General features: G+C 40.1%; 1 protein-coding gene across 1 annotated transcript in view; it reads right to left on the reverse strand.

The window, feature by feature from the left end:
* NEK11 (NIMA related kinase 11) overlaps window positions 1–24,437 on the reverse strand; it is a 288,150-nt gene extending 263,713 nt beyond the window's left edge. The window contains 2 exon segments of the mRNA XM_052650027.1: window positions 24,213–24,409; window positions 24,411–24,437. Of these exon segments, the coding sequence (XP_052505987.1) occupies window positions 24,213–24,409; window positions 24,411–24,437 (224 nt within the window).
* Between the last annotated feature and the right edge of the window lie 2,507 nt (window positions 24,438–26,944).

Raw genomic sequence — 26,944 nt, forward strand, 5'->3', positions numbered from 1 at the left:
TATCTGAGTCATAAAGATCTTTCCTTTACAGTTCTGTGTATTCTTGCCACTTCTTCTTAATATCTTCTACTTCTGTTAGTTCCATACCATTTATGTCCTTTATTGTACCCATTTTTGCATGAAATGTTTCCTTGGTATCTCTAATTTTCTTGATGAAATCTCTAGTCTTTCTATTGTTTTCCTCTATTTCTTTACATTGTGCACTTAGGACAGCTTTCTTATCTCTCCTTGCTTTCTTTGGAACTCTGCATTCAGATAGGTAGATCTTTCCTTTTCTCCTTTGCCTTTCACTTGTCTTCTTTTCTCAGCTATTTGTAAGGCCTCCTCAGACTGCCATTTTGCTTTTTTGCATTTATTTTTCTTGGGGGTGGTTTTGATCACCGCCTCCTGTACAATGTCACAAATCTCTGTCCATAGTTCTTCAGGCACTCTTGTCTATCAGGTCTAATCCCTTGAATCTATTTGTCACTTCCACTGTATAATCATAAGGGATTTGATTTAGGTCATGCCTGAATTACCTAGCGGTTTTCCCTACTTTCTTCAATTTAAGTCTGAATTAGGCAACAAGGAGTTCATGATCTGAGCCACAGACAGCTCCTAGTCTTTCTTTTGCTAACTGTATAGAGCTTCTCCATCTTCAGCTGCAAAGAATACAATCAATCTGATTTTGGTATGGACCATCTTGTGATGTCCATGTGTAGAGTCTTCACTTGTGTTGTTGGAAAAGGGCGTTTGCTATGACCAGTGCATTCTCTTGGAAAAACTCTGTTAGCCTTTGCCCTGCTTCATTTTGCATTCTAAGGCCAAACTTGCCTGTTACTCCGGGTATCTCTTGACTTCCTACTTTTTCAGTCCAGTTCCCTATGATGAAAAGGACATCTTTTTTGGTGTTAGTTCTAGAAGGTCTTGTAGGTCTTCATAGAAGCATTCAACTTTATCTTCTCAGCATTAGTGGTTGGGCCATATCTTACTGTGATATTGAACAGTATGCCTTGGAGACGAACAGAGATCATTCTGTCATTTTTGAGATTGTACCCAAGTACTGCATTTTGGACCCTTTTGTTGACTATGAGGGCTACTCCATTTCTTCTAAGGGATTCTTGCCCACAGTAGTAGATATAATGGTTATCTGAATTAAATTTGCCCATTCCCGTCCATTTTAGTTCACTGATTCCCAAAATGTTAATGTTCACTCTTGCCATCTCCTGTTTGACCACTTCCAATTTACCTTGATTCATTGACCTAACATTTACCTTGACCTAGCATTCTAGGTTCCTATGCAATACTGTTCTCTACAGCACTGGAATTCACTTGACCACTGGACACATCCACAGCTGGGCTTTGTTTCTGCTTTGGTTCAGTCTCTTCATTCCTTCTGGAACTATTTCTCCACTCTTCACCAGTAGCATATTGGGCACCTATCGACCTGGGGAGTTCACATTTCAGTGTCATATAGTTTTGTCTTTTCATACCATTCATGGGGTTCTCACTGGGTGCCATGAGGCATGCAAAAAGCAAAAACAAAAAAACCTCAAAGGCTCCATTCATGTCTTCTAGGAACTTAGATTTTTATTTTTTAATTTTATTTAGTTATTTTTGGCTGTGCTGGGTCTTCACTGCTGGGTGGGCTTTCTCTAGTTGCAGCAAGAAGTGGCTTCTCTTATTGCAGAGCACGGGGTCAGGATCTAGGCACGTGGGCTTCAGTAGCTTTGGCTTGTGGGCTCTAGAGCGTGGGCTCAGTAATTGTGGTGCATGTGCTTAGTTGCCCTGAAGAATCTGGAATCTTTCCAGACCAGGGATTGAAACCCTGTTCCCTGCATCGGCAGGTGGATTCTTAACCACTGGACCACCAGGGAAGTCCTAGCAGCTTAGATTTTACGTGAAGAGCTGCCATGTACAAAAATTGTTGTTAGGAAACAATTACAAGGTTCTGCATAACTACGGAACCGAATTCAAGGTGACAGAACCTGTATGTAGCAGTGTACCCACAGTGCTATGGGGCAGTCTGTGCATCACCATATAACCAGAGAGTAGATGGCACTTGGCAGCTTGCCATTGGTCTTGGGGCTCTCTGGTCAACAAAAAGGACATTTTTAACCTTGCAATATGAACCAGAAAAACTTTCCAGCTTAAAGGCTAAAATGCCTTTGCACACATTCTCTCCTAGAAGTGTGGGGAGGGGAAGTGAACTGGTCATGTTGGGGAATAATTACTGATATGATTCAGACAGAGAGAGAGAGGGTCCAGCTGACAGAATGTCTTGAACATGAGGCTTAATTTGCATTTTGTCTGGCAGAAGGGATTCGAGAGCTGTAAGATCTTTAGCAAGAGAGTGACATTACAAAAATAGCATTTTGAAAAACAGTTACCTTTGAGCTTGAGGCAAAAGTAGTCGCCCATCAGCCAGGAAGCAACTACAGATGTAAAAATCACAAACGCTTATAGTGAGATCACAGTGGAGAATAAAGGTAAATTTGAAAGATTCTTAAGGAAGAACTGGCAGGTAACTGAATATGTGGTGGGCAGAGAAGGCAGTCACATGTGATACTATTTAGCATTATTCAGAATTGGGAGTGGTAACTACCAGAAAAGGATACTTTCCACTTGATTTGATAAATTTCAGACACTGCCTAGATATTCAAATAGAGACTTCCTTTAGACTCTAGAAATATAAAACTGCATAACAGGTGAAGGAGCAAAGGTAGGGCCATTTGCTCTCAGGTAACAGGAAAAATTAGGAAAGTAAATGGAGTGAATGTGGAACACTGCCTATGATTAATCTATCGTCCTTCACCCCAGAGAACACTGTACAGATAAACTTCAACTCAGTTAATCATCAGAAGGCTAGACAAATTGCCTCAATGAGGAAAGCAATGAAAGTCCATTGACAAAGAACAAAACAAAGCATATTTCCTCTTGTTAAACATGGCCTCCCAGGCCTTTATGTTAAGACTTCATGTGAGGTTATAAAGATCTGTTCAAACAAGATTACTTCACCCTTGCTAATTATCTTTAGACCCCTGGAACCAAAATAGTAACCACTCTGAAACTACTGAACTTTGCCTTAGGTCTTTCACATGGGGGAGACTCTATTTGCTAGTGCCCCTCCTCCACAGCAATCTCCATTGCTAGGCCGTGCTCAGGGCTGGCTTCCTGGGCACGGGGTCTATGCAGGTGCACACGACCTGATGACCAGAAGGGATGACTTGATTTACTGCTCTGTTATCACAAGCTTAAAATTCTCAATCATTTTTAACAAGGGGCTCCGCATTTTCATTTTTTACTGCACCCCAAAAAGTTTATAGCCAGTCCCACCTTTCATATTCAAACATAAAAGCTGTATATACTTGACTCTTGTTAAATGGACCAAACTCGTTCTTGGTCACTGGATCAATTTCGCTTTTACACGTTTGATAAAGTGAGGCAGGGCTCAAATCAGTCAGTTATCTATGTGTCTATCGCTGCTGTAAATGTTCTTAACATGGAAGGCCTGTGAGACCACGGTCACAGGTGAGGAAGTCAGGAGGCCATAGAAACATTTACAGAAACTAAAATGTCTTTATCTGCTCACACAAATCAGGTACTCAGAGCAACGCTACCACCAGTGGGCTCACTTAAAAACTGACTTTCTAAAGTCAGTAGAAAAGGTCAAACAGGAATCAACTATGTGCAAACTCTGATTCAAGTGCCATTAAATACATATACCTTACACCATGTGGAGAGATCTTAATTTGGTTCAGTTCCTGAAGGAACTATATGGAAGGATTAAGTACATTGACAGAGCTCCCATGAAGGACGAGACTCTCTGATGGGATTTTTATTACATTTTACAATTAGGCTTTATTTCTTGTGGGTTGCACCTCTAAAATTCTAAATTATGTCAGGGAAATATGACTATTAAGTTAGAAAAGCTATACCCTAGCTCTTCAAGAATACAGGTGAAAAGCAAAATTGACATATATAATACAATTTCCTCTTTATTTGTATCTCCAGCTTCAGAAAAAATACCCTGAAATAAAACTGATGCAATTCATAGTAGTTTCAATGAACTAAACTCTATTTTCCTGAGACCCAAGAATAATAATGCTTCTCCTTAAAATAATCTGAACATGTATTTTTAGTATTATGGGTCCTCCTGAACTAGAGATCAGTAATACCTTATAGTTTACCTAGAATTTTTTAAAGAAGTTTTTACTTGAAGCATCCTCATTGAATTACTGAAAACTCAAATGAAATGATGCTGTTGAAGTACTTTGTTTTTTCAAACGAAAAAGTTATACTATAATTAATGGGAAACAATATAAAAAAAAACAAATTTCTGGGATTTTCAGGATCAACTTTGATGACTTTCATATTCATAGAAAGTTAAAACAAAGGAAAATAAAACACTTCATCCTTAATTAATTACAGAGTTTGTTTTCAAAGTGAAATTCTTTTCAAAGTGAAATTCTTTTCAAAGTGAAATTTTGAAGTATTTCAAAGTTAAATACTCAGTTATGATACAGGACATCTTATGTTTATTCTCGGCTCTCTAGCACCCCCTAGAGCTACGCCCATCACCTCTCCACAGTGACTACTGCTATGGAAAGGGAACTGTGATGGAGACTTCCGGACATAATGAGATGGAGATGACTCCATGTGTTTCATTTATACAGACTACAATGACAAGCAATATCCAGCTTGTCAGCTTATCAGCAGCAGCTTTCAGCCCTCAGCCTGAAGAGGAGATTCTTCAGTGTCTAAATAAATAGCCCTGACTCAGAGCCAGTTTGGCTTTCTCTGAGATTGGGAGCCGAGGACAGAAGGAGGTGCCCACCCATGGAAGGCACTGGGTCTGTTGGGCTATCCTTTTCCAAGGCAGAGAGCAGGCCCACATCTGGAAGCGCAGTGATGAGGCCAGCACCATGGACAGCACACTGGCCTGCCCTCCCACCAAGAGGGGCTCTGCTCAGAGACCCCGTCAAATGCTGCATGTTTTCCTCACTGCAGTGCACAGTCCATCTTTCAGAAGGGAGGCACCTATATCTCAGGGTGACAATTAAAAATAACAAAATAGTCACTGAGCACTAGACCCATGTGCTCTCTGAGAGAAATCATTAATGAAGGCGTCTGGAGGCTTTCAGGCCCCACATGGAGGACTTCCTGAGGGCCCCCATCACTGACCCTGATCATGAGAAAACGAAGAGTATGCAGCTGGCTGCTGATGGAGGCACTATGTGAAGCTGAATGCCCGTCTAAAAACACTTGGTTCCTAACAGCGGGGAGCTATCCCCTTTGAGATCTCACTCAACCCAACACCACAGCATCATTCGTCCTGGTGTAAAATCTCTGCAGCAGAAAAGGACACACAACGAGGTAGAGGCAGTGTGAACCAGCCGTAGAAGTCTCCACTGAACCTCAAGGCAGTGAAATGAGGTTAAAACCCTTCAGAGAAAAATTCAAGGGCCATCTTCCCAGCCCACAGTCATCTTTTTTCCCCTGTAACCTGGTTCCCACTTTCAGAAAAAAGGAACTGAATAACACACATTAGAAATATAAACATATGCAAAAATGTTATATCCCTCTGCTGTTAGGAAAACAAGAGCTTTAGTGACAGGTTTTGCTCCAAAATGCCTTCTGATGGTCTTTTATCTCAGCTGTTTTTGTTAGAGTCACTATTGATTACCGTTCTAATACCAAACATAGTATGAACCATGGACAAGCACAGATCAGACAGATACACACCCAGCACTCCCATCGTCTTTCTACATCTTATTCTTTCCATAGCACTTAATCACATTTCACCACATTACATGACCTGACTTATTCGTCTCCCTCTCTCCTCAGCTCCACCAGAATGCTCCCCCACTCGCACTGAGAACTGACTTTGCTGTGTTCACCGCTACATCCCAGGCCTAGAGCAGCACCTGACAGTGAGGAACCCACCCACTCACTCCGCGCGTTACTCAGGGTACACAATGCTTCCTAATCGCCCCTGACTGAACGACTCTGTGGCATCAAGCATTTGGCTGATATAAACTGGGTCTCTTTATTTTTCCCTGTGGGACTCAGAGAGATAGATCCTCAAGAGAGACCTCGCTCCTCACCCAGGAACAGTGAGGCATCGTAGCCCTCCTGTCCCTGCGGTGGGATATCGTCTAGCTAGTTAATGAGGACATCAGCCCTACTCTGCTACATCAAGAGAGGCAAAGCCAGCTCAGCCTTGGAGTGAGGAGGAGGGAGGGACAGGAGGAAAGGCTGCCCAGCTGCACTTCTGGAGGGTCATCAAACTGGTCCTACACATCAGGAGACACCCATCAACCTAAGCTATAACCACTCCCTAGGCCATCCCAGCAATGCCACACCCATCAGGTAACCAGGTGCCCTTCCCTGGAAGAGCCTCTCTTCCTTGCAGCTACCCTGGGTTTATCATCTGCATCAGTTCTTCTCACAAAATAATTAAAATGTCCTTCTGCTCAGGGCTGCAGATTCCTCAAGGGCTTTGAACGTTGTCTCTTGACCAGAGCTCTAAGCCCAATTGCACCCTCTGTCACACATATACACTGGCAGCTCTGAACTATGTCCCTACCCAACTTTAAATATATTTCCCATTTCTGGGCCACTCCAGCTATAACACACTAGGAATTATAATTTATAGTAATTCTATAATTATCTTGTGAGCAATACAGTCACACTGCATCACATGTTTGCATTTTGAATTTTTTTGTGTTTAAACTAAAAATATATCCCATTTTTGCTACCCTGCTTTACAAGGTCTCAAAGAATAGAAGTGGTCCAGAGCTCTCAACCTTTAAGAGACCCTGACCCCTCCCACCCCATGGCCGGTCTGATAGAGCTATTTGCATTCAAATCCTATTTTCAGCCCAATGCAAGCTCCTGGAGGACAGTGGCCACAGCCCTCAGCTGGATGCTCGTTAGATGAAGCTGCTCTTGGCCATGCTCAAGGACAGTAGAGTGAAGTTTAGTCAAATGTATGGCTTTTTCTTTCAATATAGACTGAAACTAGGAAATGTCCATCTAATACAGGATGGCAAGAAAAAACAAACCTATTTCAGGTCAGTTAAAATAGTCTGTGAAGATAAGAGGTTTTCTTTCAGCTTACTTTTCCTTTCCTAGAGAGAAATTAAAAGTACATTAATGATCTATTTTTAGCCTCTTATTCATTTACCAGTGAAGTTAAAATATGAGTAGACTATAACCAAGTGAAGATGGCGTGAGGACTTGAGTTAACCCTACAGGTAGAGATGCTGCCCTGTCAGTAGCCGGTCTGCATGTCACTTTACCGCCACCTGCTGGTCATGACGGTCAGCGTCATGAAACAGCGTCATTAAAACCGTGACTTTCATTCCTATTCCTCTTTCTGAATCTCTTGTGAACTTAGATACCACAGATCCTTGTGACCAACAACTTCCACTTGGTACCACGGTGTTCAACATGGGTAGTAACTCCTGAGATGGCTCCTCAGAACACCAGTGCTAGTCAGAGAGGCTGGGGAAGGGAGTCCAGTGGCTGAACACTCGGTAAAAGCTCTGGAACAGTCACAGTGTAGCCAGCAGATTTCAGGCTCTGAAGAGTTCCTTAGCAAACTGTCTTAACTCTGTGGAATCCAACGTTTTCCATACTCATTTAATCATGTAACCACTTTTGACACAGAACACCTATCCACATTTTCAGGTATTCTAAAGGCTGGGCTAGTTCCCAAAAATCACAGCTGTAAATGTTTCATGGTATCGAATGCTTGCCTACGCCACAAACTAGACAATTTCACATGATTTTCGTTTATAAATGACTTGCCACCAGATTTACACCCTTTCTTACATCACCTCCAAGACACACAGGATGGCAAAGTAATATTGTTGTCACTATCACGTCACAGCCAAGTTATTTCAAAAAGTGAAAAAATCATCTTGCCATGAGACCTCTATAAGAAGTTTCCAGCAGTGCTTCTCAAACTTTTCCAGCAAAATACCTCTAGTAGCAAAGAAGGAAAAACTTATACCCTGGAACAGAACTGCCAAAAGCAGAACATGTCTGAAATCTCATGCTTTACTTTAAAAATTCATGTAAGAAACCGACGTGTTTGTGAAAAGATAAATGTTCAGGGTTATTCATTGCAACAGTGTTTTTAATACCAAAAGATTAAGAACAACCCAAATGTATAGCAACAGGAAAGTAGCTAAATTATACTCCAGTCATATAGTGGAATGTAATAACTATATAGTTGTTAAAGAATGGAAACATTCTCTATATGTTGTTGTTGTTTAGTCAAGTTGTGTTCAGCTTTTCAGGACCCCATGGACTGCAGCACACCAGGTTCTCTGTCCCTCAGTATCTCCTGCAGTTTGCCCAAGTTCATGTCCACTGAATCAGTGATTCCATCCATTCTCTATATACCGACATGCAAAGCTCTCCCAGATATCTTGGCATATGAAAAAAAAGCATGAAACAGAAGTGTATAATATGCTAGTTTTTATGAGAAGAGGACAAAAATAAGAATCTGTATTCCAGACATGCCTGTAGATGCACAAAGCATCTCTGGAAGGATCCACAGGAAACAAACCCATTATATCTCGGGGAAGAGAATGGGAACTCAGAAAAAGGGGGACAAGGATGAGAGGAGACTTTTCACAGCACAGCTTTTTATATTTTTTGAGCCATATAAATGTATAATCTATTAAAATTATATTAAAATTTCAAAATTATGCAAATTTTATTCTACTCCATGACATAGTCATATTTGCCCTAAATTTTTAAAAATTACACAAGTATTTTCACAATTGTAAAATGAAATCCATATTTAAAATCCTGCTTCGTGGGTCATCTGGGACATCATATGTATGGTTCAGTGTGAAAAGTATGGGTTCAGGCCATTTAAATCTTGCTTAGATATTTAGCCTTCATTTCATTTGGAAAACCAATATCAGCACACAAAAAATCTGAGAATGCTACTAAAAAATGCTTCTCAACAGTTTGGGATTTTTATCTATAGGCTGGGGTTTTTAATCAGGAAAGATTAACCCCAGCATCTTAGAAATCTTATGCTCAAAATCAATACCTATCTATCTTTGGTAAGTAAGAAAGGGCCACCACACTGAGATGGCTCCCAGAATGCGAAGCTCACAGACTTCTGCCCATTCATCAATGCTAATGAACCCAGCGGCAGACCTCTGCTTCACGGTGAAAGTAACTGAACTTCAAACTCTTCAACTATTTTCTACACGAATTTAAAAGACTGGTGATTATTTTTTAAATTAATCAGTCTGGCTTAAGTCAAACAATTTCCTATTTCCTTAATAGAAAAAAATTATTAGGCTTCTTTTGGCTATACTTCCACACTTTTATTAGAATGCTTTTTATATATTATATGTGAAAAAAATATAGCATTTCTTTTTTATATAAAAGATATGGGCTAAAAAATAAATAAAATACAACTCAGATATAACTGATGGAACAAGCAAATGCAGCATGACTAATGTCAATAAAAGGTACTATACGTACCTAGTGCATTTTGTCCCAGAAAAGATATTCTAAGGACAAGTTTTGCATCATTGTTTGCCTCCCAGGAGTAGTTTAATAAACCAACAGTGCTATAAATGTCTTCTAAATTCTCCCAAACTGAAATTTTATTTCTAGGTGTAAATAAGGCCAGAATTAAAAGGACAAACAGCGTGAAGAGATGAAGCAGTGCAGCATGACCAGCAGGGAGTCATCTGCTGCTTTCATCCTCTCTGGTTCCATTTCAGAGGCTGTTCTCTCTGGGATCCCTTCAGACAAACAGGCAGTGGGGACCATGAGGACTTAAAACTCTACTGCAATCTCCGGATGATCTGTTGGATATTCATGAGGGGCAGAATGACTCCACCTTTAGGTTTTATATCAGTTGTAATAATGAGTTATGAATAATTGATCTCTAGGTAGTAAATTATTCAGGCAAGCACACAGTTTCCAAGGAATCCTGGAGAGAGTCTAGCTAATGGCATGAGTCAGAGGCAGCTACCGAAGGGACATCCCACATCACCCCACGCAGCGGTGGCAGGGGAGTCAGGGGTCCCAGCAGGTGCTTTTCAATGAGGGGGCCATATTACCGCCTTTTGAATTAGTATAAAGTGGAAGTTCCCCACAGGGCACTCCAGTGTCTCTCCAATATATGAAACACTGAGCCCTAACCACTTCATCCATCAGACCAGGATATTTGTTGTCAGCTGAGTACAACCTCTGCTGCTGAAACTAGTGCTGAACTGAAAAACTATGAAATCAAGAATGTACATGTGTGAATACACACACACACACATACATACTTGTGTGTTTATGTGTATGTATATATGCACACACACATACATACATATCCACAGTTTTTGTGTTTACGTACATATATACAAAGACACACACACATGAAGTTTCTGTCATTGTGCAGAGAGCAAAACAACGCTAAAATAAGCTTTACCTGGAGGAAATTATCTACTGCTCTTGGTTTTCAAAACCTGTTGAATACACCTTACCCCTTCTGAGTTCAAAATTCAACCTTTTTAAAGAGAGTAAGTCTTACTTCAGGTATGTGTCAAGTCCCATCCATATCAAACACCCATTCCTAAGCAATGTTAAACTGCCTTGCATATAACATCTGTCATTGAACCATCTTATAATTTTCATTTATAAAATAATTCTGAAAATAATGGAAATTATTAATAGTTAAAGCTCAATAATCATTGTACTGAAATATCTTTCAAAGAGCACATGAAATAAAAGCAGCTGATCAACAAATAGCAAATCCGCTACTGTAAAAACTGCATTGTCTGATCTTGCCTCCAAACCCACAATATCTGTACTTGAGTGAGGCCCATGAGAAGGAAGATGAAGGAGAGAGGAAATCAAGGGCTGCCAGGCTACAACTTTCCTCAAATCTCTCCTGAGGGAAGGCAGGTATAGCTAAGTGATTAGGTTTCTAGAGGTTTCTCCAAACTCAAATTAATAGGGAAGTGGAAATATCCACTCAAATTAAAACGCTGAGTGCCAACTACATATAGGAATTTGAGGAAACTGACATCCAGATACATTTTAATCAAAGCTTCAATATTCCAAATTTTCTATTAGAAATTTGGAAACTTAGAACATATGTATTTAACCCTCCATCCTCATTTGCTCAATAAAGGTCCTGAAAAACAAAGCCTTTAATTTTTCTCTGATCTAAAAACAAGATTGATTGGTCTGAACTCAAAGATTAAGAAAGCAACATTAAGCTTAAGTTATCAGATTTCACAAGATTATCACTAGCAACTGTAAAATCAACCAGCTTAACAACCTCAGAGATTCCATGTACCGTGGTCCAGGGTTTGCATTTTTTTAAATTTATTTATTTTAATTGGAGGCTAATTATTTTACAATATTGTAGTGGTTTTTGCCATACATTGACATGAATCAGCCATGGGTATATATATGTCCCTCATTCTGAACCCCCCTTCCCAAACCCCTCCCCATCCCATCCCTCAGGGTCGTCCCAGTGCACCAGCCCTGATCACTCTGTCTCACGCACTGAACCTGGACTGGCGATCTATTTCACATATGGTAATATACATGTTTCAATGCTATTCTCTCAAATCATCCCACCCTCACCTTCTCCCAGAGTCCAAAAGTCTATTCTTTACATCTGAGTCTCTTTTGCTGTCTCGTATATAGGGTTATCGTTCTCATCTTTCTAAATTCCATATATATGCGTTAATATACTGTATTAGTGTTTTTCTTTCTGACTTACTTCACTCTGTATAATAGGCTCCAGTTTCATCCTCCTTATTAGAACTGACTCAAATGTGTTCAATGGCTGAGTAATATTCCATTGTGTATAGGTACCACAGCTTTCTTATCCATTCGTCTGCCAATGTCCTGGCTATTGTAAACAGTGCTGTGATGAACACTGGGGTACATGTGTCTCTTTTAGCTCTGCTTTCCTTGGTGTGTGTGCCCAGCAGTGGGATTGCTGGATCGTATGGCAGTTCTGTTTCCAGTTTTTTAAGGATTCTCCACACTGTTCTCCATAGCGGCTGTAGTGGTTTGCATTCCCACCAACAGTGTAAGAGAGTTCCCTTTTCTCCACATCCTCTCCAGCATTTATTGTTTGTAGACTTTTTGATAGCAGCCATTCTGACTGGCATGAGATGGTACCTCATTGTGCTTTGACTTGCATTTCTCTGATAATGAGTGATGTTGAGCATCTTTTCATGTGTTTGTTAGTCACTTATATATCTTCTTTGGAGAAATGTCTGTTTTGTTCTTTGGCCCATTTTTTTGATTGGGTCGTTTATTTTTCTGGTATTAAGCTACATGAGCTGCTTGTATATTTTTGAGACTAATTCTTTGTCAGTCGCTTTGTTTGCTATTACTTTCTCCCATTCTGAAAGCTGTCTTTTCACAAGGTTTGTATTTTCTAAACACAACTGTGCTTTATGCTTAGTCACTCAGTTGTGTCTGACTCTTTGTGACTCCATGGACTGCAGCCCACCAGGCTCCTCTGTCCACGGGGATTCTCCAGGCAAGAATACTGGAGTTGGTTTCCATGCCCTCCTCCAGGGGATCTTCCAAACCCAGGTCTCCCTCAGTGCAGGCAGATTATTTACCATCTGAGCCACCAGGGAAGTCCAAGAATACTGGAGTGGGGTAGCCTATCCCTTCCCCAGGGTGTCTTCCTGACCCAGGAATAGAAGCGGGGTCTCCTTGCATTGCAGGTGAATTCTTTACCAGTTGAGTTACCAGGGAAGCCCTATACACACTTATTAAGGTATAATTGGCATGTGATACACTGCACATATTTAAGGTGTATAATTTGATAAATTTTGACATCTGGATATGCCCACAAAACTATCTCCACAATCATGACAACAAGGATGCCCATCAGCTCCAAAAATTTCCTCATGCTCAGGATTTGCTTTTTAAATAACTAAAACTTTGGGTAAACTTTTCACATGATTACTAAATAAGAGCAATGCTGTCCTAATTAGTATGTCCTACATGTCAAAGGTTTCATAACTGCTCATCCATACTTACAATTATCAGGTAAAGAAGGCTATGAGAGCAGCTGGGAAATAAAAAGTGATTTTATCCCTGTTAAGACTATGGAACAGAAATTCAATTTCATAGTATTTTAAAGCAATGAGTCACATAATATTAACTGCATATTTTTAAAACTACATGAAATTATACACAATTAATGTAGTACACAAGCTACTTTTAGAAATCTTTGGTGTTAACTATATCTATTTCCCATATAAATATAAACCTACAAATCATTGGTTCTAAAAGTGAAGCTTAGGAATAACTGACCAAGAAGCTAATAGTAACAAATGGGTTGCTGTTTTTTTCTCCCTTGTTGACTTTCAAGTCACACAGGTCAATCTAAGTTTACTATTTAGACATGAATGTCATGGCAACCAAACTTTTCCCCAGGAAAATCTGCTCAGGAGTAATAAAGTAAGCCAAAACTAATTTTAACCTGAGAGTTTTCTGCTTTCTCACTTCTTTGACGATTAAGTTATAGATGAATCTCATTTTCCAAGTTATTTAAAGGTGGATGGTATCACAACTCAAATTTTCAGCTCAAAATTTATAGAGGTGGGTACTGGCCAGAACTGCCCATACCTACTTCCAGGTCAATGCACGTGTCAAAAAAGGAAGCAGATCAGTTCAAAAGGGAAAGGACTGGGAAAACAAGATACCCTCTCAGATGATCCTCAGGAGCAAGTGACAGTGCAGGGAACTGCCAGCTGTGTGCCAGGCCCAGTGCTAGCTGGCTTGTTCCAACAAACACTGCTGGAGGAAAGGTTCTCTCAAGAAGGAAGGCTGCTTTAATAGAATCAAGAACAAGAAGGGCTAGTTACACTTTGTTCTGGCATCAGGAAACTATAAAGTTAGCCCGAAGAATATTGTGACATCAACCATTAAAAACCCTGGATTTGGAATCTATCAAAACTCATCTCAGTCTTTGCTGTAACACATCTTGCAGGAAAAAGAAAAAAATTTCCTTTATTTGTTAGGGGATAAAAACTTGAACTGCCCTACACCTATAAAGCTTTTTCTTGTATATTGTACATTCATTCTCAAAGCATTTTGTTGTATTTACTGAATGCTAAATGCTAAGTTGCTTCAGTTGCATCCGACTCTTTGCGACCCTATGGACTGTGGCCCACCAGGCTCCTCTGTCCAAGGAATTTTCCAGGCAAGAATACTGGAGTGGACTGCCATTTCCATCTCCAATTCATTGAATAAATTAGACAAAAGACACATTTAAAATAATAGGCTTACACAAATCTTGTGTTTGAAAAACTTGAAGTAGTCAGCAATGACAACATTAAAGAGACCAGCATATCCAAATACATTAAAAAATATTATTTATTAAAATAGCTTAGATATCCCTACCCCCATCTCATACATTTATAAAGAATAATATTCCCTATTTCCTGGGGGTATTATCCAGTGTTAGCAAAACCATTAGCTTCTCTACTCACAAATCCACCAAAGCAATACACTGGAACAACAGAGTGGTATAAGGAAAGAATTTAAATAGTCTGAAAATGTAATAAATATACTAAAGTAATTTATCTATACTCTTCTCCTGTCAACATATTTTAAATAAATCACTTTTGTTTTCTTTCAAACAACAGTAATGTAAGAAAAAAAAAGGATTTTTTAAAAAGGCTTTTTGTGTGTTGTTGTCTTCCTTCTGAAAGCTGCTTGGTGGCTCCGTCTTCAAGGTAGGCTTGTTTGGCTCCTGAAGTGGAGGGTCTCCTTGCAACCTACTCATCCTAAGGTATTGTATTTATTAGTCATCCCTCATTCCTAAGTATTACATTTGAGATAAAAGCTCATGGCTTCTTTCCTGCTAATATATGCAGCCTCAGGAAGATGTGAATCACTTACCTCAGAAGGTCAACTTCATTACTACAATTGGGGTAAGCCAGTGTGCACCCACCTTCTCTCCTCCCTTTTCCCTTCCAGCTCCCAAACCCTAATGCCATAAGATGGTCAGAATCTCAAAGGATCTGAATTACTGCAGACCAAGTGGCAAAGCTCAAAGTGAAGTTTAAGTTCAGACTTACCCCGTCCAGATTTACCCAGAAGGAGCCTACACACAATATGTTCCAGAACATGAACTACTTAAAAAGAGATTTTAAGATGCACTCATATTATAAGTGGAGAAGGAAATGGCAACCCACTCCAGTGTTCTTGCCTGGAGAATCCCAGGGATGGGGAAGCCTGGTGGGCTGCCGTCCATTAGATCGCAGAGTCGGACACGACTGAAGTGACTTAGCAGCATATTATACTCTCTATAAAAAGACTGAAGATTTTAAGGGGAAAAGACCTGATCACTACAATAAAAAAACAGAAGAAAACTATATTTTCTGGCATGGAAAACTGGAAAGAAATCATTAGTTTCCTCCAAATCGCTTTTATAACTCTCCACTGCATAAACCACTGAATCCTATTAAATTAACTCAGCTCACTCAACAATCCAATTCCATCATCACAGACACCTGCTGGGGAGAACTCCTGGTCATAATATAGAAATAATAGCTTTAATAAGAGTACAGAGAACAGACTCAAAGCAAGACTCATTAAATCTATTGATGTTTTTATTTAGAATGACTCAAAACTGAAAGTAAAGATATGTTCAAATAATTAAGTAAATCGACAGAAAATCCATAAATAGGTGCTAGTAGGTGCAATATATAAACAGTAGCTTTGTTGAAAGCTGCTGCTGCTGCTGCTGCTGCTAAGTCACTTCAGTAATGTCCGACTCTGTCCCTGGGATTCTCCAGGCAAGAACACTGGAGTGGGTTGCCATTTCCTTCGCCAATGCATGAAAGTGAAAAGTGAAAGTGAAGTCACTCAGTCGTGTCCGACTCTTCACGACCCCACGGACTGCAGCCTACCAGGCTCCTCTGTCCATAGGATTTCCCAGGCAAGAGTACTGGAGTGGGGTGCTATCTGCTATTAAATAGCAGAAATTACTGTCATTGATCGCAGACGGTAAAGCGTCTGTCTACGACGTGGGAGACTCGGGTTCGATCCCTGGGTTGGGAAGATTCCTTGGAGAAGGAAATGGCAATCCACTCCAGTACTATTGCCTGGAAAATCCCATGGACAGAGGACCCTGGTAGGCTACAGTCCATGGGGTCGCAAAGAGTAGGACACGACTGAGCGATTTCACGTTGAGTCACTGAAAGCTGTTTCAAATATTATAAAATCTATACATTCTGATAAAGAACTATTACTCATTTTTAATTATTTTTGACACTGGCAGGTTACTAAAATCAATTTATTAATTCTCTAAGAGGAAATAATGTCCTTTTCCATAAACAGTGAAAACATATACACAGAAAGGGAGGCTTTTTAGTTCATTCCTTATAATAAGAAAACTGATTTCTCCATGTCTCAATGTGTTGGAAACAAAATGAAAATGGATTAAGTCCTTTTTTTCTAATTACACTGAACATCTCAGCAAAAGGGGCTATAATCCACTGAAGGTGAAAGTGAACGTCACTCAGTCATGTCTGACTCTTTGCAACCCCATGGACTGTATAATCCATGGAATTCTCTAGGCCAGAATAGTGGAGTGGGTAGCCCTTCCCTTCTCCAGGGGATCTTCCCGACCCAGGAACCAAACTGGGGCCTCCTACATTGCAGGCAGATTCTTTACCAACTGAACTGGCTCAAATATTCTTCAACTAAAGCACAGAATGCCCATCACTTATCAGTGACTGAAGCTTGGTTATTCATTAGTGTCCCAGACTTATACCACCAACAGAAAGGATACACTGAAATAGTTATTATATAATATCTCTGAGCATACAAAAAGGGACAACAGTATTTCACTTCCACTTCAAAGAGAGTACCAGAATCTGGTCACCAGATCTGTTGAATGAATATCGAGTTTCTTTTATTTATTCTGAGGATCTTTTCAAGCTTGCACATGGTACAAAATTCCAAATGTACCAAAATGGTTCAGTGGAAAGTGAGTCTCCTTGACTCCTTATCCTCAATCTTTGAGGCAACTACCATGACCAATGCCATGTTTCCTTGAAGACTGAGTAAATGTCTGTCAGTGGATACAGTAAACACCACAAGTTGGATGGCAGGATTACAGATCATTTCCCTGCTTTATGCACACATGTATTTTCGTAAAATGTATGCATGTTACCTTCAATACTGGAAAAGAAGGTAGCCAAGGGCTAACTGTAAGTACGTGCCTGGAGTGTTCAGGAAACATACACTGGCTCCAAGGGTTCCCAGGAAAACAGTCGCTGGGAACAATGTTCCCTATTATGAAGAAGAGACCCTCATCTGATTAAATCAAATAACTGTCTAATTCTTCCACCTATTTCACTTTAGTTATACTTTCACTTCTGATTAGACATTCAGCTTCTCCAGACTCATCCCAGAAAATAGTGGGGAGGTACATGAAAGGAGATGCTTATTCATTCTAAGCCTAGAATTAAGAAGTTGCATCATGATTTATAGAGTCGTCTTATCTGAATTTGTTCCTCACCTAGACTGATCATCTCTAGGTGTACTGAGATGAAAGCAAGGAATGGATCTTAATGTGATGGCTTTAGCATGGTTCTGTCCTTTAAAAGCCCTGACCCCCTTGGCCCTACCCCTGTTGGTGGTTACAATTCAACACAACACTTTGGAACTGGGCTATAGACCTGAGATATTCTCAGGAGGGACTGGGCTAAGGACAGCCATTTTTTTAGCTTTACAATAAAGGACCTGGACTGTTCTGGGTTTCTTTTTATCGCCTCTTTATAACTTTTCACCTCCTTTATTCTCAAGGTCTAAGACCACTCTGCTCTTGCTGTCAATACAACTAATTCTATCAGCAGCCCCCTGCCTCCATCTCTCCTATATTGTTTCCATGGCTGGGAGGGAAATCTGCTTGTTAAGGCTTTTAAAAATCCACTCTAATACAGGCCCCAGAGCTTTCCTGTGAGGCAAGGTCCTGGGCCTCACTGTGTGGGCTTGGGGACACTTCTCCAAGGATTTGGTGGCCTTTCCTATTTAGGATCCTCATCTCATACTAAACAGACTTGATACTGGGAAAAAAATGTCCTGTGGAGAGAAAAGGCATTTCCATGTTAACCATGTTGAGCATATTCAGGCAAAGACCAAAGTGTAGGTGCACAGCTACGGAGGGAAATATTTAGATACTTTCATGGATAGAACCAAAGGGCGAGAGAATGAAAGCTCTGAGATAAAGCACAGAAACTAGCAAAATAATGACCTCATGTAGCTAAGAGGAAGCTGGGCAGTGGCCATTCCCACATCTCTAAGAGCAACCTGCCACGCAAAGGCTGAACAACTGCACTGGCTGCTGGTTGTTTCATGTCTCTTCTAGAACGGAAGTTCCTAAGAGCCAAAGCTTGCATCCTATTGCTTCAGTTTCATTCCTGGTTCTTGGTCTAAACCAAAGATTTTTTACATAAATTGTATTACACGCTTGAGTTGACAAACTAAAAGGCTAGAGCAGAAAATCAACTCCACATAATAATGTCACTGAATCTTAAATGTGATAAAAGTTTTTTAAAAAACCAGCATTCTATGCTGATAAGATTAATGCTAAAATTCACCAACTGTGGCCCATGATTCCTATTAAATTACACATACTATTCTAAGTGTCAAAGTAATGTCCTAGCTTATCAAAACCTTTGGTTTGCATAATAAAAAATTGAAAGCTTAACAAAAAATATAAAATTATGTGCCAGAATTAGAATAAACTTTAGGAATATGCATTAACTTTATCACACCTTCACATTATCATTAGGCCAGAGTTTCTATAATTTATTATGAAAGAAAATATTCCCAAATATTGTTTTATGAATTTCATGACACAGAGCATAATAAAGTAAAATCCCCTATCTCATTCACTAATCATTTCAAGCTTAGTTTTATTCTACTTTGATAACTAAAAAAGAATGCCAGGTATTTCTATGCCCAAAAAACCCCCTTCTCTCCAAACATTTATTAATCAAGTATAATGCCCATAGTCTTTTAAAAAATTTCACAGTAAATGCAGAAAGTCAATAAAAATGTAAAGGAATGTGATATTTACATTGTAATTCAAATTCATAAATTCATAGTATATGAATAATATAGATGGTAGAGTGATGCCCTCAAGAGGCACAGTAACAAATTGCAACTATCTAAGAAAGTTCTTTAATTAAATCTAAAGTGCATATTTCCTGGACCTAGAGTTCACAGGAACTGTTAACAGTGACCTACAGACCAGCTGAGGCTCATGAACTATCAAGTAACTCCTTTAATACGGGTACCAAGGCAGTAGTCTGGCATTTGAAGGTACTATGCATGTATGTGTGCATGCATGCTGACGCTAAGTCGTGTCTGACTCTTCGTGACCCTATGGACTGCAGCCTATCAGGCTCCACTGTCTATGGGATTTTCCAGGCAAGAATACTGGAGGAGTTGCCATCTTCTCCTCCAGGGGATCTTCCTGACCCAGGGATCAAACCTATTTCTCCTGCATTGGAGGCAGATTCTTTACTGAGACACCTGTGAATCCAGAGATACCACACTTTCTCCTTATCGTCTCAAAAAGTTAGGAGTGTATCTGAAAACATGAAGAAAGTCAGATCAACTTTGATCTGTTAAGGGAACAGCATTCATAACATTACAGAAATCTTTTTAGGAGGTATTTTCTACCCATCTCTAAACCAATTTCCTATGTTTATGACCTAGCATGTAAAGCAGAATAAAAAACATAAACTAACGAAACTGCTTGGAGAATGGGCGGTGCTTGTTAATGTGGTTTGATCACAAACCAAAGGTACAACTGTCAACACTCCCGGGAAAGGATGCTAAAAATATGGGCTTAGTCTCCTGCCTCTATGTGTGCATTAAAAACAACAATCAATGGTGAGCTGCTGCCCTACGCAGCTAAAAGGTCAGCATTCTGAGGACCAGTTTCTTTCAGACAGCCATGGAGACAGGAAAGAATAGATGACAACAGAAGCATTATGACCTCAAGAAAGATTCTAGAAGTTTCTAAGATCACATACCTAATATCAAATAGCTTTGCTTGGAGACTTTTCTCTCTTAAAAGTGGAATGCAAGGGCTTCCCTGATGGTCCAGTGGTTAAGAATCCAGCTGCCAATGCAGGGGACATGGGTTTGATCCTAGTCCAGGAATGTGCCACGTGCTGAGGAGCAACTAAAGCTTGTGTGCCACAACTAGTGAGCCCACACACTAGAGCTGGCAAGCCGCAACTATTGAGGCCTGCGTGCCTAGAGCCAGTGCTCCACAAGAGAAGTGACCACAATGAGAGATCAATGCACTGCAACAAAGAATAGCCTCTGCTCACCGCAACTAGAAAAAGCCTGCTGTAGCAAAAGACCAAAGCTCAGCAACAAAGACACAGCCAAAGAGAAACAGAGAAAGAAACAAAGAAAGAAAGAAAGAGGAATGCAAAAGAAAAGCTTCTACTTAGAGAGTTCCAGTTGCAGTTGAGCTTCCCTGGTGGCTCAGATGGTAAAGAATCTGCCTGAAATGCAGGACACCAGGTTTGATCCCTGGGTCAGGAAAATTCCTGGAGAAGGAAATGGCAACCCACTCCAGTATTCTTGCCTAGCAAATCCCAGGACAGAGGAGCCTGGTGGGCTACAGTCTATGGGGTCGCAAAGAGTTGGACACGACTAAGTAACTAACACTTTTTTTTCACTTCCAGTTGCAGTTACCAGGTGGTGTCTAAGAAAACTGAAGCTCAGATTAGGAACCTGTATAATCTTAAATCTCGGTTAAGAACAAGACTGGCTTTACTTACTGATATGTTCACCTTCAAGACCTGTGGTCTTAACCATGACACTACACTGCCTTTCTTTGAGCATTCTAAGACTCCATGAGCAGCCATATTCACAATCCTTCATGATTTCAGCAGCTCTAAAGTCAAACGTCTACAAAAGCAGGCAAGTAGTGGAAAGTGTAAGAGACAGTAAGAAGGGGCAAGAATGCAGCTAATTGGAGAGGACTCTAGGATCTGCCTAAAGAAGGCCACTGCCTGCAGCTTCAGTCTGCACTGGCTACAGAGGCAGCAGCATTAGCAAATATGATCAAATCTTCTAATTTTTTTTCAAGAGAAGATGAAAAGCTCAACTTTAGGAGAGTTGTTAGGAGAGCTGCCCATTTTTAAATATTGGCAGCTAATTTAGATTTTAAAACAAACAACTCTGCAGCCAAACCAAACATATCTAAAGTGATTATGACCAGTATATAATATGTTGTAGAGATTCTGATGATGAATGATTCCTGTCTGAGAGATTCTAGACTAGACCTTTCCTATTAAATGATTTGTCAGTTATCCTCACTGTTGAATTCATTCTACACATCCAGGCTTTCCTCAGCTCAAGTCATAATTCTTAAGTTCAGATACTACAAAGGTCACTAACAAATCACTTCCCACCCAATCGTCCCCAGCCCCCTCCTCTCTCCCAATCTCCTCTCCACTTCCCTACACACTTACACACATACACAGACCCATTATCACCCATTATCTCAAGTTTGAAATTTTCAAGTTTAGTCTTCATACAACTTTTTAGGCCTCCTGTTAACTCTAAAATTCTTCACATTTCTCATTAGTTGAAGAAACCAAAATTGTATACATTCTTTACTCTGTGAATTTTGTAACTCTTGGGTCAGATTTAGGTCTACTCTTAATGTCTCCATAAAGAGTCTCTAGTAATTTTCATAAACTTATCATCTTGTTCTAAATGTCTTGGGTATTTCTAGTATTTAAGGTAAAAAATTATTTTTTGGAGTCATAAAGCATGCTCTAAGGACACCAGAAAAGTGCCAGCACTGTTCCCATTCTTCACATAGGAGTTCATCAAAAATTATTAAGTCTAGATACTTACTTTTAAAAATTCTGGACATAGAGACCATTTAAAAGGTTGATTTTTTAAAAAATAAAATAGTAGTATCAGTGCAACAATTACTTTTATAGCTTTTACGGCATATTACAAAGTAGAAAGAAGTTTATCACACTGATTTTAAACCAATGGGCAAAAGCTGGAAGAATTCAGAGTAGCATCAAAACCTCTAAGATAGAGTAGATTACAGGATGGAAATTTGTTCTTCTCAAGTTAAGGGCTAATTTCTCAGATCACTTTTCCTTCTCCTTTCTTTTCCTCCTGCGTTTCTGATGTACACATTTCTTATTTTCAGTTCCAACTAAGTTATCACTGCAGCAAATTCAAACAACTTTAAGCTAAAAATGAAGATTCATCTTTATTTGTAAGAGATGTACTGTCCAACAGCATTAACAGGTTTTCTCTACCATGGAAGTTTATAGGCTTCAATTAAAATCAAAAGGAAAAAAGTAACATGTGCATCATAAATACAAGATAACTTGAGATGGGAACCTCTGTTTGGTTTAAATGTCTACTTTGAGGGCTGTATGACTACATACAACAACTCCTCCATGGAAAAAAGCCAAAAAAAGTCAATGTTATATTTCCTTCACTTGTGGTTCAGCTGGTAAAGAATCCACCTGCAATGCGGGAGACCTGGGTTCTATCCCTGGGTTGGGAAGACACCCTTAAGAAGAGAAAGGCTACCCACTCCATATTCTGGCCTGGAGAATTCCATGGACTAGTCCATGGGGTCGCAAAGAGTTGGACACAACTGAGTGACTTTCACTCACTTTCAGTACACTCTATTTACCTCAAATGTGAATTACCATCCATTTGCATTTCATAACATTTCTACATTTTCTTCAGGATTGACTGGCTTGATCTCCTTGCTGTCCAAAAGACTCTCAAGAGTCTTCTCCAGCATCATAGTTGGAAAGCATCAATTCCTCAGTACTCAGCCTTCTCAGCCTTCTAAAAATGCAGTCTTTATAAACAATTTTTATTTTCTCATTCAAATCTCAATCAAGTTAAGCAGAAGCAAGGCTGTTACTGAGACTTTGGTATGCATAAAAATCTTACTTTCATATAATCTACCCCATACCAGACCACTTGACCTGTCTCTTGAGAAATCTGTATGCAGGTCAGAAAGCAAGTTAGAACTAGACATGGAACAACAGACTGGTTCCAAATAGGAAAAGGAGTACATCAAGGCTGTGTATTGTCACCCTGCTTATTTAACTTATATGCAGAGTACATCATGAGAAATGTTACGCTGGATTGAAGCACAAGCTGGAATCAAGATTGCTGGGAGAAATAGCAGTAACCTCAGATATGCAGATGATACCACCCTTATGGCAGAAAGTGAAGAAGAACTAAAGAGCCTCTTGATGAAAGTGAAAGAGGAGAGTGAAAAAGTTGGCTTAAAGTTCAACATTCAGAAAATGAAGATCATGGCATCTGGTCCCATCATTTCATGGCCAATAGAGGGGGAAACAGTGGAAACAGTGGCTGACTTTATTTGGGGGGGGCTCCAAAATCACTGCAGATGGTGACTGCAGCCATGAAATTAAAAGACACTTGCTCCTTGGAAGGAAAGTTATGACCAACCTAGACAGCATGTTAAAAAGCAGGGACATTACTTTGCCAACAAAGGTCCATCTAGTCAAGGCTATGGTTTTTCCAGTAGTCATGTATGGATATGAGAGCTGGACTATAAAGAAAGCTGAGCGCTGAAGAATTGTTGCTTTTGAACTGTGGTGTTGAAGACACATGAGAGTCCCTTGAACTGCAAGGAGATCCAACCAGTCCATCCTAAAGGAGATCGGTCCTAAGTGTTCACTGGAAGGACTGATGTTGAAGCTGAAACTGCAATACTTTGGCCACCTGATGCAAAGAACTGACTCCTTGGAAAAGACCCTGATGCTGGGAAAGATTGAAGGCAGGAGGAGAACAGGACGACAGAGGATGAGATGGTTGGATGGCATCACCGACTCAGTGGACATGAGTTTCAGTAAACTCCAGTAGTTGGTGAGGGACAGGGAAACCTGGCGTGCTGTGGTCCATGGGGTCGCAAAGAGTCAGACACGACTGAGTGACTGAACTGAACTGAACTGAACTGAGCCCCATTATATTATATTCATCGGCTGAAATGCCTTTAACAATCTCCTCTGAAGACACCATTCAAGGAGCTTTTCTCTCTTACTAACTTCTTATTTTAATGCAAAGAGCAAAGTAAACAGTACTTCATAAGAGCTGCACACACACAGCAGACAACTCAAGGTTTGCATGAAATATTTTTTACTTACAATTCTTCTCCTTGTTTGGCTTTCTTGTCTGACACCAGATAGACGGTTCCAAAACTTCCGCTGCCAAGTTTCTGTTGAAGCATGTATCTTCTCGCGATCAAGGACTTTGGACATGTGGAAACAGCTATTGATCCACTTACACACTTAGCAGCCTCTTGGAATTTCAGCATTGCTCCAAACGAGAGAACTGTTTGTTTGTTTGCTTATAGAAACTCCAAGTCTCATTCAAGTCTCCTAGGAGATGGTCAAATGCATCCAAGTAGTACTGGTCAATGCCTTAAAGAGGAAAGATCCAGAGGTCAGATCTAATAGGTGCTTAACTATTCCTAACAAAAAATGTAAGTGACAGTGATACTGACTCCTTGATTAGTGGATTGAATGACCCAATGTTGGTTAACTACTTGAGAAAATGTTAAAAGGTAGAGATACTGAAGATCCCAATATAAGGCCGTCTTTCACATAAACAGAGCCTTCCCTCAGATAGCTAAATTTGACAAAACTGAGTAACAGTCAAATTTCCCCAAAGTTCTGAGATGTATCTATGTTTTACAATCAACAATCTGTTTAAGATTTTATACTCCCTGCCTACTTTTCAAAAAACATCCAAATAAAAGAACTTTATAATTCCCTAAAATATACACATCTCCATCAAGTTTTATGTAATTCTTCCCACCTTGTGTCTATTCTTTTTTTAATATGGGCCATTTTTGAAGACTTTACTGAATTTGTTACAATATTAGTTCTGTTTATGTTTTCAGTTTGTTGGCACAAGGCATGTGGAATCTTAGCTACTGCAGCAAGGATCAAACCTCCACCTGCCTGCGTTGGAAGGTTTAACCACTGGACCACCTGGGAAGTCCCTTTTGTCTATTTTGACTAACAAATGGTGCTGCTGCTGCCACTAAGTCACTTCAGTTGTGTCCAACTCTGTGCGACCCCATAGACGGCAGCCCACCAGGCTCCCCCATCCCTGGGATTCTCCAGGCAAGAACACTAGAGTGGGTTGCTATTTCCTTCTCCAATGCATGAAAGTGAAAAGTGAAAGTGAAGTCACTCAGTCACGTCTGACTCTTAGCAACCCCATGGACTGCAGCCTACCAGGCTCTTCCATCCATGGCATTTTCCAGGCAAGAGTACTGGAGTGGGTTCCCATTGCATTCTCCAAACAAATGGTGAGTTAGGATTAAACCAGAAATTAGCATGACGCTGGTTTGATTTTATTTTTTCCTGTGGATTTTAAACCAGGATATTTGCATTTGTTTTTATAGATGTGAAGAGGGATATGGATTTGAAATGAATTTTTTTCCATCCCAAGCAAATTCTGATCCAGTTTCTGAAGTTTTTTTTAATTATGCACACTGTGTATAGAATAATCTCCCTGGATTGAAAACAAGAAGTTTCACAAATGCAGTTCAAATCTAAAATTGTATTTTTATTAGCTGAATATAAATTTGTTATAGGTAAAGCTGTAATTCCTCAAGAAACTATATATGCATAGCAGACTTATGAAAAGCAGGACTGTTTCATATGAGTATGTGCATGGTAAAATCACTTTTATTTCATCAAAATGAAAAATGTTTTGTTAATTACTATGAAAAATGAGTTTCATTTTAAATTGCTAAGAAAGCATGATTTTAAATTGAATACTGGGCCTTGGAGTCAGATCAATTCCAAAGCTATAAAACAAAAACCTATTGTGCATAATGAGAAAACAAAATGTTACCTGTGTAGTTTGAGGTGTATGACCAACGGGCTTCATCATGGTGGTGGCCAATTACAAACATCCTTGGAATCCAACATAAATAAGGAAATGTGTATTTACACCACTTCCTTTCATGAAATAATGTATTAATCAGTTAAGTTTTTCCTAATGCCAGTGAGAAGGAAAACTAGTAACCAGCGAAGGATGAAAAGAAGGCAGGAAGCAAAGAAGGGAGAGCCGGAGGGAAGGAGGAGGCAAATCACCTAAGTGGCTAGGTGATCATGACAACACTAAAACACACTGGACTGGAACCTCAGAGCTGGGGCCCAGACCTGGAAATCCCTATATTACGTGGGATTATCAAGATCACAGAAAATATTAGTGAAATCTACTGATGAAAAAACAACGGGAGAACAGGACTCCCAATGTATCTTTGTTTGCTTCTGATTCCATAAAAGTGATGCTTTCTGGCCAAATGAAGCTTTTTAAAAGTGCATGGACTCATAACCTTTCCAACTGAAAAGACCCTTTCAGTAATCCTCCTTATTGGAGAGATGAGATAAAGGTCCCGGCCTAGGGAAGGTCAGAATAGTTCTGAGGAAGTCCAATTTCCCAGGAGCTCTCATTTGTAAATGAGCATTTAAGCCCAGCAGTGTCTAAGCAATGCGGCCAGCGCTACAGAGGACTCCAGACTAAGCTCCCTCCAGCCCAGCCTCTCAGTCACAATCCGCCACCCCCTCCCCAGTCCCACGCTGGGCCGCTGGTTTCATCAGCCTCCTCTGTGCGACTGCACAGCCCCTTGCCTCCACCTTACAGAGGCTATGAAGGAACCTGAGCGCAAGCACACCTTCTTTCTGTGTCCTCGGCGACTGGCACAGAGTAGGTGTTCAGTAAACTCTGTCAGAGCAGCTAAATGTCCAGCAGCTGCTACCCAAAGTGTGTTTGGCGGGATACAAGAGATAAGAATCTGAAAGCTGCACATTGACTCTTGGGGATGGAACTGTGTGGCTGGCAGTTATATCAATCTCGG

Source organism: Budorcas taxicolor, chromosome 1 (assembly GCF_023091745.1).
Source record: "Budorcas taxicolor isolate Tak-1 chromosome 1, Takin1.1, whole genome shotgun sequence".
NCBI classification, from domain to species: Eukaryota; Metazoa; Chordata; class Mammalia; order Artiodactyla; family Bovidae; genus Budorcas; species Budorcas taxicolor.